The 16,704-nt window shown below is 30.7% G+C and overlaps 2 protein-coding genes across 4 annotated transcripts; one reads left to right on the top strand and one right to left on the bottom strand.

Annotated features, from left to right (window-relative positions):
- Positions 1–346: 346 nt before the first annotated feature.
- On the bottom strand, positions 347–4,719 carry LOC11433054 (syntaxin-51). 3 transcript variants are annotated; one of them, XM_024783246.2, is made up of 3 exons: positions 4,394–4,719; positions 2,318–2,536; positions 347–763 (listed from the first exon to the last, which is right to left on the bottom strand). In XM_024783246.2, coding segments are annotated over exons 1-3 (534 nt in total). In that variant the 5' UTR covers positions 4,396–4,719; the 3' UTR covers positions 347–450. The 3 variants fall into 3 exon arrangements, with proteins under 3 accessions (XP_024639014.2, XP_024639015.2, XP_003617659.2); XM_024783247.2 differs by having other exon boundaries at positions 4,399–4,717; XM_003617611.4 differs by lacking the exon at positions 4,394–4,719 and adding an exon at positions 3,084–4,381.
- Positions 4,720–10,702: 5,983 nt separating this feature from the next.
- On the top strand, positions 10,703–16,666 carry LOC11426801 (serine/threonine-protein phosphatase PP-X isozyme 2). Its single transcript, XM_003617608.4, has 8 exons — positions 10,703–10,997; positions 12,367–12,519; positions 13,994–14,056; positions 14,173–14,258; positions 15,167–15,242; positions 15,332–15,600; positions 15,677–15,755; positions 16,103–16,666. The coding sequence occupies exons 1-8, from the start codon at positions 10,857–10,859 to the stop codon at positions 16,151–16,153; spliced, it is 918 nt and encodes a 305-aa protein (XP_003617656.1). The 5' UTR covers positions 10,703–10,856; the 3' UTR covers positions 16,154–16,666.
- Positions 16,667–16,704: the final 38 nt, after the last annotated feature.

The following is a 16,704-nucleotide window of genomic DNA, read 5'->3' as shown; positions in this document are numbered from 1 at the left end:
TACAAAATTTTCTGTTAGTGTTTTTAGTCCCTGTTAAATTAAAATTTGTTTAATTATGTTTAAACTTCTAAATTTTTAAAATATTTTTTACATACATGTTCATAACATCGTAAGACACTCTTTTGTAAAAGAAAGAAAAAGATAAATGTAATAAGTAATTAGATGTAAAAGAAAAGATAAAAAAAAAAATATATATTACAAAATGGCATTGTCTTTTTTTTTTTTTGGTAGATAGACGAAATGGCAAAGCCATTATAAACTCACACACACAAGTGGAGGTATCGGGGTTCGAACTCCGATCATGGCACCCGGCCTAACAATTTCGGCATTTTACCAATTGAGCTAGTTATTAGAAGAAAAAATGAACTATATACCAATTAAAATTTGTCAACGTAAAAATAATTTGTACAAAAAAAATTGTCAACCTAGAAAATTTCTCGCTAATTTTTTTTAGTGTGTATAATTAATAAGTTTGTCAAACAAAAAAAAAAAAAAGAGTGCTATCAGATTGAAAGAACAGATTCCAAGTAATATATTGTCAAACAATCTACTTAAGTAACCTTTCATAATTTGTCGTTGAAATCCAACAAGTCCGTTGTTGTCCAGGCCAACAGTTCTACTCATTACATCTGGTTTTACTTCTGGACCAACCAACCTATCCTTGTTTGCAAAATTTGACATGTTCAGAGTAGAAGCCATTTGGTTAACTTTTGATCTCAAATTTGCAAGCATGTCCATTCGACGATTCTCCTCCTTCTCGGATCTACAAAAATCAAATGAAACACACTTCACAAAACAATAATGTTGCTTCGTCCTACAAATTCAAGCTGAATTGAAGACACTGCCTCTTCTATTAATCACACAAATCGTGTCATTCTAGTAACATAGAATTTAGGATTTAATTTGTAAGAACTGTCAGTGTAAAACTTTATTACACATTCATCGTATCAAATCTCACCATATAAATATTAATGGAGATGTGTAACTATTAACATAACAAAATGACATTATGATGTGATTTAATTGGCTATATGTGTAAAGGAAAATGTTGGGTGGTACAAAAACCAACCCAGCAAAAATCGACGAATGATGTGGTATAGTCGCTAATTAATAAGTTTTGAATAAAATCGACAACCAACCCACACACCGATTCTCCATCTCTAAACTCCGGTTTGCTAATTTTCATGATTGCTTCACTGGCATCCACTCGTTGCTGACACCATCACCAAAAAAGTGAACCCACCAAAGTTTGTGATGGTCTTGCATAGGTTTAGTTGTGGTGGAGGGCATGGTCATTTCCGGTTTGCGGAGGTTCCAACGTGGGCCGATTCTTGCTTTTCGCTTAACCACAATCTCACAAGAAGTAAGCTTTTTGTAGGTGATAGTAAGAGGAGACAGAGGTGAACTCATGTTGAGATTTAAATAGTGGAAACCATTTGCGGTGTGGTTGAATTGAACTTGCTGTGAACACATTAAGGGTCAAGGGTTATGTATTTTTTTAAATATTTTATTTAATCTTATATTTTCAAAATAAATTGAGAAACTGCACGTTGAAAATTTACTTTTGCGCGTATTCATTACTTTTCGCCCAACAGAGTTTGCACCATATAGCAGAACTGATGTGTAAAACACTCTCAGTGTCAGTGCATATCAATTAATTTCTAGAACTTAGTGTTACTCCAGTGAAGATATCCCTAGATCAGACCATATCTTAGGTGTACCCCATTCAAAAAGGAAACACCAATGACCACCCTTTCCTCACTGTTGATCTATTATTTGAAAGAGAAAAAAGAAACACTGATAGAGGCTGCTTTCCAGGAAAGTTTGATAAAAGAGATTCAACTAAAAGTGCAGATTCTAATCAAATGTTGAGACTGCTCTAAGAGTACATAGAACAAGACATTCTTCAACTTTAACATAATCAAGAGTTATTAATTGTTTAACAGTTAAAAGTACTAAATAGATATATATATATATATATAGAGAGAGAGAGAGAGAGAGAGCTAGACATTCTTCAACTTTAAGTAACAAGGCAGCAGAGATCATGTTTGTATGTGAAAACAGAAAAGGCAGGGCTGTGATGCATGCTTACTGTGGAGTGAGGCTAATCTTATATTCTCACATGCAAAAAAATCCTCTTTAAGGTACAGTATGCGCACGTTTCCACAGAAGAAGGAAAACAATGAAAGTGATATATATGTATAGAGTGAAACTGTGAAAGGGTGTTGTGTTGAAGATCCAGGTAAATAGGAAGATTCTACAATAAACAATGGACATGAACATTTTAAACCAGAATGATGAACAACTACACACTTACAGAGGCTGCTTTCCAGGAAGCTTTGATAAAAGGGATTGCAAGCTATCAAGCCTAGTCCCTAATATTGTAATCTTCTTTCTTGTAGAAGATGATTGCCGCTGGGCTTCCGGTCCAGATGCAGGACAGGAACTCCACTCAGAAACCATGCTGCTGATATCCTCGGCAAGTTTCGTTGCTTCATTATATTCCTTCACCCATGCATCTGAAGAAGCCATTGACCTGAAAGAATGAAATCAAATACAGTGGTTTCATATAAAGAAGTGGTCAATGGAACTTCTACACAACAAGATTTTCATTAAATTATACCAAAATAAAAAACCAATTAACTACAGAGACTAGAAACACTACATGACACATGTGATATATAATTGTTACATTCAATATCATTTGCACAAGAAAAATTCTAATTGCATAGTAAAACCCATAAAGGATAAAATTTCACAATCTACTAGTATCCCTAAAGTAGTGGACTCTGTTATCTCGAGGTCTTAATATATCCAAAGGTAAAAGATTCAGAAGAACTTTATTATGGTAGTTTATCAAATTACTCTATCACATAGTAGAAACAGTGAAAGAATTGGCAAGTTATACTACCGTGATCATCTTTTTAGAAAATTTCTTTTACAGTTCATTCATCGAAGAAGTTAATATTTTTTGTTTGCTTACAATGTTTGACGTGTGCAATTCAATTTAAGAATGGTAAGACCAAGGAGGAGATTGTTACTATTAACATAAAACCTGGCTGGAAAAAAGGGACAAAGGTTACCTAGTCAGAGAAGGGTGACCAGAGGTATGGAATCATCCCAGCAGATGTTGTTTTTGTAATTGACTAGAAACCATGTGCTCATTATACAAGGGAGGGTAATGATTAACCAAAAATAACGCTTGTTGGTCCCATTACAAGGTGTAGTCATCTGGCGATGTGCATGAAGTGCCTAACAAAGGAATGCCAATAACCAAAGAATGAATGAGATTTTCAAATTAAGATTATTGTCATCAAGTAACCCTCAGGTCTAACTCTTAAGAAAAAATTTGATTTGAGGAGGATCGTAAGTTGAATCACATAAATTTTTGTTCATGCACGTCGTGAATATATAATGTGCATGTTATTTATGTTTGTGGATAGCAAGAACACTTCAGGGGTGAATTTGAGTACTTACTAAGGCTATAATACTAGGGATTTTTTGGGCTTTCTTACAGGGTAATAATCGTAAGTTTATGACCAAAAGCACCAATCTTGGTGAAACAAATAGGTAGTTAAGTTTTGTTGGTAAAATTACTCTATTACCTATTTGATTCATTGATGCTTAACAATAGAGTAGTTTAATAATGGAAAACCAACAATATTTAACTTAAATCCATACCCGACAAAAAACCCAAAAAATCAAGTATGGCACCTTGGTATTCTAGCCCTCAATAAGTGCTCAAATTCACCACTAAAGTATTCTTGCTACTCACTCCCATAAATAGCATGCACATCGTATATTCACCATGTGAATACGTGATTCAACTTAAGACTCCTACAATCATATCAAATTGTTGCTGAGAACGAATAATTAATGTCAATAATCTTAATTTTTAAAATCCCCTTCTCATGGTTCTTTGTCCAATGTTAGGGACTTCGTGTGACTACACCTAACCTGACAATAATGTCATACTCCATGTCACCGTTCTAAGAGAATGTTAACCTTTGTCCTTTTTCTAGTCACATTTTATATTAATAGTAATGATCTCTTCCTTCATCTTACTATTCCTTGAAACTTTGCACACATCAAACATTGTAAGAAAACAGAAGAATATTAATTTCTTAAATGAAAAAATTGCAGAATAAGTTTTCTAAAAAGATGATCATGATATCCTAAACTCTTTAACTTCCTTATTTGTTCTATGAAATAGAGTAATCAATAATCAGAGACGAAAATCAATAATACCGCCTAAGTGTCTTAACAGAAACTAAAATGAATAATCAGAGACGAAATTTAAAGTTTCTCATATATGAGAATGATGAATTTCTAAATCAAACGAAAAAGCGTAATTTGAATTTGAATAACGATGATAAAAGAAGGAAAAGAATACATCACCGTTCAGAATGGGAATTGTGTTCGATCGTGAGTAAGAGGATGAGGAAGATGAAGGAGGTGAAGGATACAATGTCGTTTTGGGAAGATGGTGGAAGGTAGCGTACGGTGGCACCACCAAGCGGCACCGTCGTTTTCTTCACGTCGCAAGGTTGAAAAGCTTTGCATCAATATTTCATTCAATTCGGCGTCGTTTTCGCTGTCCATTTGTCACTTCTTTTTCTTTTTTTTTTTTTTTTTTTTTACTTTCTTGCTCTCTTCGGCTTCGCTCGGTGCAGTAGATTTGGATCATGTCATGCTTCTCAATCACAAGCATCCCTAAAATTAAAGAGAATTGTTGTTGACATATGCATTTGCCGAGAAACATCAGTAATTTACTCAAATATTTTCTTTGGCAGTTAACTGCCGAGTTATGGAATCGGTTGTCTGAGAAAAATTGAAAACTTCGGCAGTTAACTGTCGAGGAAACCTCAAACCTGTTTTTTTTTTTTTTAAACCATAAATTGTCATTAATTATATTTATTGATTTTGAATGTTTTAATTATTATTTTGAACGTTTCAAACAATTGCAGTATTATATTTATGCATATATACATATCTTAATAAGAATATCATTTAAATCTTGACCAAAAAAATAAAGAGCATATTTAAGTACTCAAAAACATTTCAATAAGTATAAAAATTAAATATTTGAATATTGTTTTGTAAATTACTTAAATAAAAAAAATCTTTATGCACAATTATTTTAATATAGAAAATATAACAACATATTATACCTTAAAAAAATCGTTGTGCACAATTATTTTAACGATTTTTTATTATTATTTTTATTTAAGTAATGTGCAAAACAATATTCAAATGCTTAATTTTACACTGATTTAAATGTTATTCTTATTAAAATATATATTCATAAGTATAATACTCCAATTGTTTGAAACGTACCAAAATAATGATTGAATCATTCAAAATCAATCAATATTATTAATGACAATTTATGGTTTTTGTCAAAAAAAACATGTTTGAGGTTTCCTCGGCAGTTAACTGCCGAAGTTTTCAGTTTTTCTCGGGAGTTACCTGCCGAAGTTTTCCTCGGAAGTTAACTGCAGTCGATTTCGTATTTCCTCGGCAGTTAACTACCGAGAAGTATTTTGATATTTTACTCGTATATTCTTAGTCAAACATGATGTGTCAACAGCAATACTCAAAATTAAATATTCTTTGTAAATTAATCAATCAATCTGCTGCATGTCAAAAAAAAAAAAATCAATCAATCTGCTTTTTAGTTAAGCTTGTCTTGTAAGTTTAAGGGTTAATAGGTCTTTACCCCCCTGTAATATAGGGCACTTTTGGTTTTGGCCCCTGTAAAATTTTTTTTTTAGATTCCTTCCTTGTAAAATGAAGATTCTTCAAGATTGCCCCCTGAGCCCTGTGACTCAGCAGAATCTATGATGTGGCGCCTACATGGCTTTTTCTTTTTATTTTTTATTTTTTTTTGCTTGCCACGTGTAAAAAATAGTTTACACTTCATTTTTATTTAAAAAAATTAAAATAAAAAATACAATTTAAAAAACCGAAAATCATATTTTAAAAAATCTGAAAATTAATTTCCAAAATTTTAAAAAATCTGAAAAAATTCAAACTATTTTTTTAAATCGAAAAAAAAATTAGATTTTTTTTCCAAAAATTAAAAAACATTAGATTTTTTTCCGAAATAGAAAATTGTCTTATCTTTTTCGAAATTAAAAAACATTCAGATTTTTTTCGAAATAAAAAAGTTTTTTTAATTTTTTCTACAAAGAATGAAAATTCTGAAAAATATTTTAATTTTTAAAAATTTGGATATAAATGTTTTTAAATTCCAAATATTTAATCTGGAAAAAAAAATTGATTTTATATAAATTTTTAAAATCTTAACTTCAGATATTTTCGAAAATTTTAAATTTAGAAAAAATTCTGATTTGTTTTTGAATTTTTTTATAAAATCCAGTTTTTTTTTTTTTAAAATACTTCCTAATTTCAGAAAAAAAATGATTTTATTTTTATTTTTTTAAATAAAAAATAAATTCGTAAAAATTCAGGAATATATTTTTTGAATTTTTTTCTAAATGCTAACTTAATATATTTCCCATCAATGACAGGAAAACCCATATGGTATACCGTTTCCATTCTCAAACTTAATATATTTCCAAATTTTCCAAAAAAATTATATTAAATTTAAAAAAAAAAATCCGAATTAAATTAAAATTATAAAATTTGGAAAAAAAAAAAAAAGTATTATCTAATTTTTTTGAAATTGTAAAAAATATTTGAATTTTTTTCTAATTATTTAATTTCAAAAAAGAATTTATAAAATTTCTGGAATAAAGATTTTGAAATATAAAATATTTTTTTTATTTTAAAAATTAAATTAAAAAAATCTGCATGTTTTTTCTGATTTTAACAAAAATCCGGAACTTAATTTTTTTTTAAAATCTGAATTTTTAAATTTTTTTAAAAATAATTAGGAAGTATTTTAAAAAAAATCTGGAACTTTATTTTAAAAAAAAAATTTCAATTTTTTAAATTTTTGAAAAAAATTTTCTATTTTTTTCTGATTTTTAAATTATTTTTCGTTTTTTAAAAAAATAGATTTTTTTATTTTTTTTTAATTTTAAATGACATGTAAATTATTTTTTACACTTGGCATCCAAAAAAAAATGAAAAATAAAAAAAAAATGCCATGTAGGTGCCACATCATAGATTCTGCTGAGTCATAGGGCTCAGGGGGCAATCTTGAAGAATCTTCATTTTACAAGGACGGAATCTAAAAAAAAAATTTTACAGGGGGCAAAACCAAAAGTGCCCTATATTACAGGGGGGTAAAGACCTATTAACCCTAAGTTTAATAATAAACCATGGCATATATCATATATGTAAGGTTTGAGTTCAAACCTCAGCACAACAACGAAAAAAAACTAATACTAATAAAAGACCCGTGTTATTTTACAAGTAATTATATAAAGGTTATGTTAACTTGTGTCATAAAAGCACATGTTAAGCAACCTAAAAAAAGCAATTTTGCATTGAAAAATATTATATATTTATTTTTTAAAAGTTTAATGCACGACTTTTTATGCGTATATTTCTTTAATAAGTTCATTAACATATATCCTTGAACGCATAAATTAATATTTGTCTTATATAAAAAAGAATTAGATAATTATTGAAGTTTATCTTGTTAATGTAAATACAAAATTTCATGAGTTTTGTTGACGAGAATTTGTAAAGTACTCTTCATAAATTTTAAAATCTAAAAGTATCATTTCAAAAAGTTAAATACTACGATATTTTTTTTTAAGAGGCAAATATCGATTTTTAATTTATTAAAAACATCTATCTAACTATCTATGTAAAGAAAATAACAAATAAAAGTATCATTTTATTAAGAGTGTTTTCTCTTTTCATTTTCTATCTTGTCAGCCGTCACCAAAATCCTAATTTCTTCTCCTTCATCCATCAAAGAGGGTGATCAGGGTCAATTTTTGACTCAAAATCACTCATCTAACTCGTTTTTCTCTTTCCATTTTATTGAAATAAATGATTTTCACATCTATTTCGTTTTTTATTTTGTGATTTCGTCGTCTTCGTATGACGTTGGTTTGTTTGTCGGCTTTGAGCGACGTTGTTTGTTTTTCTTATTTCTCTCGGCTATTTGATCGGTTCAGATTCTTATATCAGCTTCGATCCAGTGCAGATCCAATTAATGACTTTGACATCATCCACGTTGCAGATCCGCAGACATGGTTATTCCGGAGATTTAAATATAATCATATGTATAGACATTTGTAACAAACGTTAAGGTAATAAACAGAGTTCATAATTTTTAAACGTTAACACAATAAAAATAGTGGAAAAAACTTATCAATTAAAGTCCTTAAAAAGTATCTAGAAGACACTCGTTATTATTTCTTAATTTCTATTTATAAATTTCATGATATGTCTTTTTGACACGCATTAAGAAAAGCATACAATGTCTTAATATTTTTGGAGTGTAAGGTGTTGGTTTGAATTTTTTTAATTAAAATTAAGGCTTAATCTTATATTTTACCCTTCAAGTTTCTCAATTAAAAAACTTGAAGAGTCAAGAAATGGAGAGACTTGAAGTATAAAAAATACAATTAAGTCTAAAATCAATTCAAATTAATGTAAAATAATTGGATTAAATGGTTTGATTTTACAATAATTTCTCATAAAATCCAAGCAAACTCCTGACGAACAAGTTTTGTTTTTTTGTTTTTTGAGGGATCCTGGAGAACAAGTTTGTTTGGTTCATCCTTAAAAAAAAAAAAATTTGTTTGGTTCAATTAGGTGATATTCTTAAAATTTAAGTTTCTCGTGAATTAATTTTATTCAAACATTATACTCCTTCTATTTTTAAATACAAGTAAAATTGACTTTTTAAGTTCATTCATTTAATAATGTATGTGGTTCATAATATGGACCACATACATCATTAAATGAATGAATCTAACAAATCAATTTTGCTTATATTTAGAAACGGATGAAGTATATTTTTATACTATTGAAAGAAGCAAATAGATTTTAAAAAGTAAAAAAATACACCAACTGCGGTTTTTGGTGTTAATCTTCCAATGTACTCCCACCATCTCACAATAATTGTCTTTTTATCCATTTTTTTTTCTCAAAATAATTATAACTTTAGAATACCAATGCAACATTTATTATTTTTTCCATTATAATACCCTTATTTATTGAACTCCATCCAGCTTAATTATTCTACTAACTACAATTAATAAGGGTGTTTTAGTAAATGATACTAATTTTATCATCAAAATCAACATAATTAATTATTTTCTTATCCGTGCATCAACCTTAAAAGACTATTATTTAAAGACGGAGCGAGTATTAGAAAGTGTCCTCTCACAATTAAAAGTTTTATCGAAAGGTCAATAAATTCACGATTCGTTTTAATATGAGCTCGTTAACCACTTTATACACAAACTACGATGAAAACATAAAATAACACAACATATATTTTTTCAAGATAAAAAACTAATTTATTGTAAAAAATGGTTTAATTCAAGTTTAAGAGGATCAATTTTGAATGATGTGATTTAAATACACAAATTAATAAAGGACCTGAACAAGAAGAAAAACCAAACCGATTGAATTGGTTTGATTTAGATCTTCGAATTCATTATATCATTGGTTTTGGATTGACACGCATGGGAAGGGGGAGGTTTTGGTTAGGGGTGTTCGCGGTGCGGTTTGGATCGGTTTTAAGGTAAAATGTCAACCGATTCAAAATAAAAATCACATGTGGTTGGTTCGATTTGGATGAGTATTTTAAAAAAATCTGATCCGAACCGATCCAATTATATGCTGTTTAATTTGGATCGATTTTTGGATGTTCAAAATGCAAAATATATTTTTTTATTTAATCTTTTTTAAGGAATAATTTTTCTTTATTAATATTAATATTACACAAATAGGTAAAATAATAGGTTTGATGCAAAATATATTAAAAAAGATAAAATTATAGTATGAAAATTATTGATTATTTTTAAACATATGAAGTAATAATAATATAGATTAAATTAGTGCAATATATAAGATTAAAATTTAACAAACAACATAATAATGCAATATATAATACTAATAAAAGAATAAATAAGTATTAATATTTATTTTTGCGGTATTGTTGGAGAAAAAATATTTATTTTTGCGTTTCGGTTCGGTTTTGAAAAAGTAATCCAAAATCCGTTCCGATCTTAGCGGTTTTTACAAAACAATATCCAAACGCATCCAAATATATTTGGTTTTTTTGCAGTTTTCGATTTTTTTTGAATCGGTTTGCGGTTTTAGTTTGGATTTGAACACCCCTGGTTTTGGCTCACACTTACACCCTAAATATTTTCAAACAAAAATTATTACAACCTCCAACTTGTTTTTTTTTTCTTTTTCAAAAGGAAGATTAAAATAAATAAAAGTGAAGATACAGAGATTGGGACATTAGACATTAATTCAGGTACAATTAAAACGGGGATACATCGATACAACCCAAACGACCATTTTTATAAACAAAAAAAATCATTTTTTTTTAGATTTGTTGATTAAATAATGTATTTGATCTATAATACAAGTCTGATACATCATAATAAATTAAAAAACAGTTTTTTAAAATAAAAAGAAAACAATTATTTAAAAAATTATTTTTAAAAAAGTTATAAAAAGAGTTATTTGAAAATATTAATTAATAATATGGTATTTTGACGTGGTTAGAAATTGATGTGAGGAGAGGAGCTTCCCTGTTGGTCCGACACACAAAAACCAAGTATAATTGAATTGAATGATTTGGAAATATACGAAAATAAATAAATAAAGAGGAACTGCGAAAAGCAAATTGAAGAAGAAGCAGAGATACTCTCCACAGAGTAGCAGTAGAGTGTGAACTGTGAGAGATGTCAGACCTAGACAGGCAGATAGAGCAACTGAAGAGATGCGAACCATTGAAAGAATCTGAAGTCAAATCTCTCTGTCTCAAAGCCATAGAAATCCTTGTTGAAGAAAGTAATGTTCAAAGGGTTGATGCTCCTGTCACCGTAAGCTACCTTACTATTCACAACCCCATTTTTACTTCTTATACCTTCAATTTCCACTTTTACTTTCTGGGTCATGCTCGATTCACTTACTGCGTTTTCACTTGTTACCATTTTTTTTTTTTTATTGCTCAAGTTCAATCAAATAGGGTAGTTCATTTTGATTTTTTTTATTTTATTTAATATGTTAGGTTTTAAGAATAAGAACTAATTTCACTTGGAATTTCAATTTATCTAGGGTACACTGCAATAAGTAATAACACTTACCGTAATGAAAATTGATTTTATTTCTAGCGTCACTTTTTCAATGAGATTTGGTAGGTTTTAGGTCTGTTTGGAATGGTTTAACGTATTTTAGCTTATATGCTGGCATAAGTTTTGTGAGACTGTTTGACAATAACTTATGAAAATAGCTTATGAGCATGTCATAAGCTGTTTTCAGCTTTTTTTTCATAGGTTCTTCTAGATAGGCTATGAAAATAGCTAATAGTTTATGCAAAAAAAATATAACTTGATTTAGGGCACGTTTGTATTGGCTTACTTTTTAGCTTATGCAAACAAATAAGCTTTTATGTATTATTCATAAGCTTATCAAGGTTGTTTATGAAAAATCACCTTATGAAGATTCAATTTTCGTTAGTGAGAACTTATGAATTAACATAAAAGCTTATTTATTTGCATAAACTGTTTTTCATAAGCTCAAAAATAAGCCCATCCAAACAGACCCTAAATCTTTTGTGATAGAAATAGCTTATGCATAAGCAATTATCATGATAAGTGCTTATCATATAAGCTACAAATTAAGTTGTTTAGACAAACAGGGCTTTTTTTTTTCCTGTCATTTTTATCAATTCAGAGTTTATTATTGCTTTGAAATTATTATTTTTAGAATATTGATTGGATTCACGTATTAGGTTATTACTTATTAAAAAAGAATTTGGTCATGCTCAGTAAAATAGGGTAGTGGAGTCATAATTTCCATTTAGATTTTTTTACTATAATATGTTAGGTTAAGAACTACTTTTGCTTGGGTATTTTTACTATAATATGTTACGTTAAGAACTACTTTTGCTTGGTGTATCAATTTATATATTTTAGGGCACATCACATTATAATAATTATACTTATGTAATGAAATAGATGTTAGGGTCACTTTATCAAAGGGGTCTGTTAGGTTTTTTTTCTTCCCCTTTTATATTATTGATCAATTTATAAAGTTTATTGCTTTCTGTTTTGTTTCATGTTCATAGTATCATATGGGGATGGATACATGCGAATGCGAAGTGACAGTGTAGTTGGGAATGGGATTTTATGATCTGCTTTTGATTTTTTATGTTACTGGAACTGATTACTTTGTTTTTATTGTGTGTAGATATGTGGGGATATTCATGGACAGTTTTATGACATGAAGGAGCTTTTTAAAGTTGGTGGTGATTGCCCTAAAACAAATTATTTGTTCCTCGGGGATTTTGTTGATAGAGGATTTTACTCCGTCGAAACATTTCTGCTTTTGCTCGCTCTCAAGGTGATAATCTTTCATTCTTCTCGGGCAAGATTTTTGTGGCGGTAAAATTTGAAGTTAGATGCATGTTGAACAGTTACTTTAGAGAATATTCTAGTTTCTTTTGTGTGGTCTTGTATGATTTGGGTCTGCGTTTGGCTCAATGGTTATTTATCTTAGTATAGAAATACGCCCTTATGGTTTCCAGCTTGCTAGAAGCATGTTCAGTGGTTCTTTTAGAGAATATTGTAGTTTGTGTGTGTGTGTGGTTTTGTATGTTTTTGGATTTTAGATCTTTTGGCTGCCTTACAACAATTACAAGAACCCTTCAGTGAGTTTGCTCAATTGTTAATTTATCTTAGGATAGAAATCTGTTCTTATGATCTCTAGGTTGTGGGATTGGTGATAGGATAGTGTAATGTATTTGAGTGAACTCAATGCTTTTTTTTTGGGGAACACAATTTGCTATTATTGAAATAAAATTCTACAAGTCTGTGTGGGATGGCATGAATGGCGAAACTTGAAAATCTGCTGGAGGAGGCTTATTGATGGTCTTTTAGTAATCTAGTATTGTGGTTTTATTGGTGAAAATGAGAGTGAGATGCATTCAAATTTTGTTCTTTTGGCTGGTTGTTGGTGCACTTGGATGGAATGTTATGCATATGTTGGCCTTTTTCACTCGGTAATTATATTTACCCTCTGAAGACAGCATTTTACTTGCAACTTTGCACCCACTCTGTAGGTTTCTTTTCTGCTGTTCATGTATTTTTTAGGGAGTCCTTTGTCTATAATGAGGGGTGACTAGTGAGAGGATATCCAATAGTTAGACAGTGTTGTCAAACAGGAGCTCTATTGTGCTACTGCGTAGTGGAATTTGAACAGAACATTGTTGTTCCCTGATACGCAATTTAGTACAAGGTGTTAACAAAATAGCTGCGCGATAGTCTGTAGCATAGAAAAATTTCTACAAACCTCTATTTCAACCATCTGCAATTGAGAACGCTGAAGTTGGAGGTGGAGGGAGATTAAGAAAATCTATAGGTCAAACCACAGACTATATAGAGATTTGGAGATAAATGATATATTTCTGAACTTAATACATGAGAAAGTTGTGTTGTTGATTGGTCCATGTACCACGTGAGAAAATGCTTGACTGTTATTGTTGTTGCTTTATCTATAATGCAAATGGGCTGTTCACTTATGTTTTTCTCTATTATATTTTCTTTATTTTTTAGGAAGAATGCCTGGGACTTCTTCTTTCTGCTTTGGTTATCTCTCAATAACTTATTTGTACCATAGATTTAAATAAGTTTTGAGTTAGCTGTCTTATTAAATTCTTTTTTTATAATTTCATTAAACAAAAAACAATAGTTAAACGGGTTTTGTGACCACTAGGTTATAAGAGTTGTTGGATGGATGACTCATATTCCTTTTGAGTCATTATCTGTGCTTTCACTTCGTTCATCATTTTTGTAACTAATTATTGACATACAATCAGGTGAGATATCCAGATCGGATAACGCTCATTAGGGGAAACCATGAAAGTCGTCAGATCACACAGGTTTGTCTATTAGCTGAAGTGGAATAATGAATGAAAGTGAAAGGGAAAATGTCACTGGAGTTTTTCTCAGCATTTTTTAACTTCGGAATACTTACTCAATATCCATCACTTGACAGGTATACGGTTTCTATGACGAGTGCCTTCGGAAATATGGTTCAGTAAATGTTTGGAGATATTGTACTGACATATTTGATTACTTAAGGTATGCTGCTATCTAGATGTCTAGATTTTATTGGTACATGTGTTTCTGTGTAGAGGGTGAATCTTGGCACAACTGTAAGATTGTTTCCTTGTGATCATGGGGTGAAATCCTAGAAACAGTATTTCCTTTCGCGGAGTAAGACTGTCTACATCTACCCTCCCCAGACCCCCAACAACTCGTCGGAGCTTTGTGCAGATTGAGATATTAATATAAACATTAAATTGATTTAATCTTGCACTAGGAGCTAAGCTACCCCTTCAAAAAAGTAATGCTTGATTTTCTATTAAATTTCTGAAATGTTCGAATTACCACAGACTACATTTTTCATACCATACTGTTGCTGAGATCTCTCTTTTTTCCGTCTATTTTGGGTACAGGGGCTGCTTCTTGTGATTTTCTTTGTTATTCTTTCGACTGTCAAATTCATGGTTGAAGGGTGTCTACCATTGACACTGTTACTTGAAAAGTGTATGCATTATCCTTTCTATTTTAGAGGAACAGGGTTTAGGTGGATAGGAGCTAGGCTAAGACTCGAAGGATGCTATATGTAGCCTGTCTGTGTATTTTAAGAGGAAAAGGGTTGAGGTGGGTGATTTCAAGAACCATTGGCCAAATATTTTGACAGCCTCATCAAATAATATATTGAAGAAAAATACTAACACCGCACTCTTTTAGAGATTGGGCGCCTGTTTATCGAATGAGGCTGCATGGGCGTTCACATAGTAATAGAGAGAGTGTAGAAAAGATTGTCAAATATTGTGTATTGTCAGCATTTCTTGAGTATAGAAATAACCAAAAAGGAAAATAGGGTTTTAACGGAAACATTATATGTATTCATTTACAAACTTATTTGTTTTATCTTGCATTTCTGCTATTGACTTTCCTTTGTTGATAACTATAAACTGCAGCTTGTCTGCTCTAATTGAAAACAAGATTTTCAGTGTTCATGGTGGTCTTTCTCCTGCTATTTCAACATTGGATCAGGTTTGAAATTCTACCCTAATTTATGTGTCTGAAGTTTTAGATCGTATATAAAGGCTACATTATATGTGCTATTTATTATTCATATCCAGATACGAACTATTGATAGAAAGCAAGAGGTACCTCATGACGGTGCCATGTGTGACCTCCTATGGTCAGATCCTGAAGATATTGTGGATGGATGGGGTCTGAGTCCCCGTGGTGCTGGTTTCTTGTTTGGTGGCAGTGTTGTTACTGGTTTTAACCACACCAATAACATTGACTATATATGCCGAGCTCATCAGTTGGTAATGGAAGGATATAAATGGATGTTCAATAACCAGATAGTTACTGTCTGGTCAGCTCCAAATTATTGCTACAGGTACATAGTCAATTCAAATGTCTGTTACTATTAGTGTTCTGGTGTATTTAATAAGAAATTTTCGCCTTTGTTACAGATGTGGTAATGTAGCTGCGATTCTGGAGTTAGACGGTAATCTTAATAAGCAGTTTCGTGTGTTTGATGCTGCCCCACAGGTTTGTTGGCAAAGTCACTTGATATTGATTGTTATTGTTCTAAACTCTGTACATATATAAGCTATATGGATGATTGTTTCCTCAAAAAGAAGCAATACTAGTGTCAGTTCCTTAACGTCAAATCCATTGATTCATGTGGTAAAGAATGTGCCGCTAATGCATCATGGTTGCAATATTTTTATCCTACTGAATCTATGTATCAGGGACTTTTCATTTGAATGTACTATCTTTGCATGTTTGAGTAAATAATTAGTGGTTTATGTTCTTTGCTACATTAGGGTCTCCCCTCTCCCCACCAAGGAGGAAATTGATTAGCTGATGTTGATTTTTAAATTTTAATGAAACAGGAATCAAGAGGTGCACCTGCCAAGAAACCAGCACCAGACTACTTCTTATAAACCAGATTTCTTTGTTTCTATATCTGAATACACGAATTGACAAACGGTGATGAGATGTCTGTAACGGGAGGAATCAGCGAGGGATAATGTCAGTTCTGGAGGCAAAGTCTGGCATACATGCTTGTGCATCGTTATTATTGTAGGATTGTTGTGAATTAGTTTTGTGATTTGCAATATATGGTTCTTACCTTCGTTCATTCATAACATGTGATGGACAGAGGGTTTATTTAGAAGGAAAAATGACATTTGCATATATGAGAACTTGATTAGAAAGAATTGGATTTGATCAGGGAATATTGGGAGTCCATATAACCTGTGGAGAAAAACCCACTATTCAAGTTTTGATATCCTTGAGTTACAAAAGTTTGTTATTCAATTTATGTAGCATGTGTGCAGATGTGTTATTGCGCTAGTTTTGCACTTTGTGGTTGGTATTGAAATCATGCATTTCCTGTATCCAGAGGTTCATTTGTTGACAGAAAAGTAATACAAGCGCATGGAACTTTCTGATGTCTATCAAAATCACTTGGAATTTTCTGATTGTTAAATAG

Source organism: Medicago truncatula, chromosome 5 (assembly GCF_003473485.1).
Source record: "Medicago truncatula cultivar Jemalong A17 chromosome 5, MtrunA17r5.0-ANR, whole genome shotgun sequence".
NCBI classification, from domain to species: Eukaryota; Viridiplantae; Streptophyta; class Magnoliopsida; order Fabales; family Fabaceae; genus Medicago; species Medicago truncatula.
The sequence above is the reverse complement of the archived record's forward strand: the minus strand, read 5'-3'. Positions and strand labels throughout refer to the sequence as shown.

What these genes read in the sequence shown, in the direction of transcription:
- LOC11433054 (XM_024783246.2), bottom strand. An exon ending in CTTCCTGGAAAGCAGCCTCT is followed by an intron (nt 764 to 2,317) that starts GTAAGTGTGTAG and finishes TGATTTTTGTAG; the next exon opens with ATCCGAGAAGGAGGAGAATC.
- LOC11426801 (XM_003617608.4), top strand. Translation starts at nt 10,857, where the DNA reads ATGTCAGACCTAGACAGGCAGATAGAGCAACTGAAGAGATGCGAACCA. An exon ending in AAAGTCGTCAGATCACACAG is followed by an intron (nt 14,057 to 14,172) that starts GTTTGTCTATTA and finishes ATCACTTGACAG; the next exon opens with GTATACGGTTTCTATGACGA. An exon ending in GCTCCAAATTATTGCTACAG is followed by an intron (nt 15,601 to 15,676) that starts GTACATAGTCAA and finishes CCTTTGTTACAG; the next exon opens with ATGTGGTAATGTAGCTGCGA.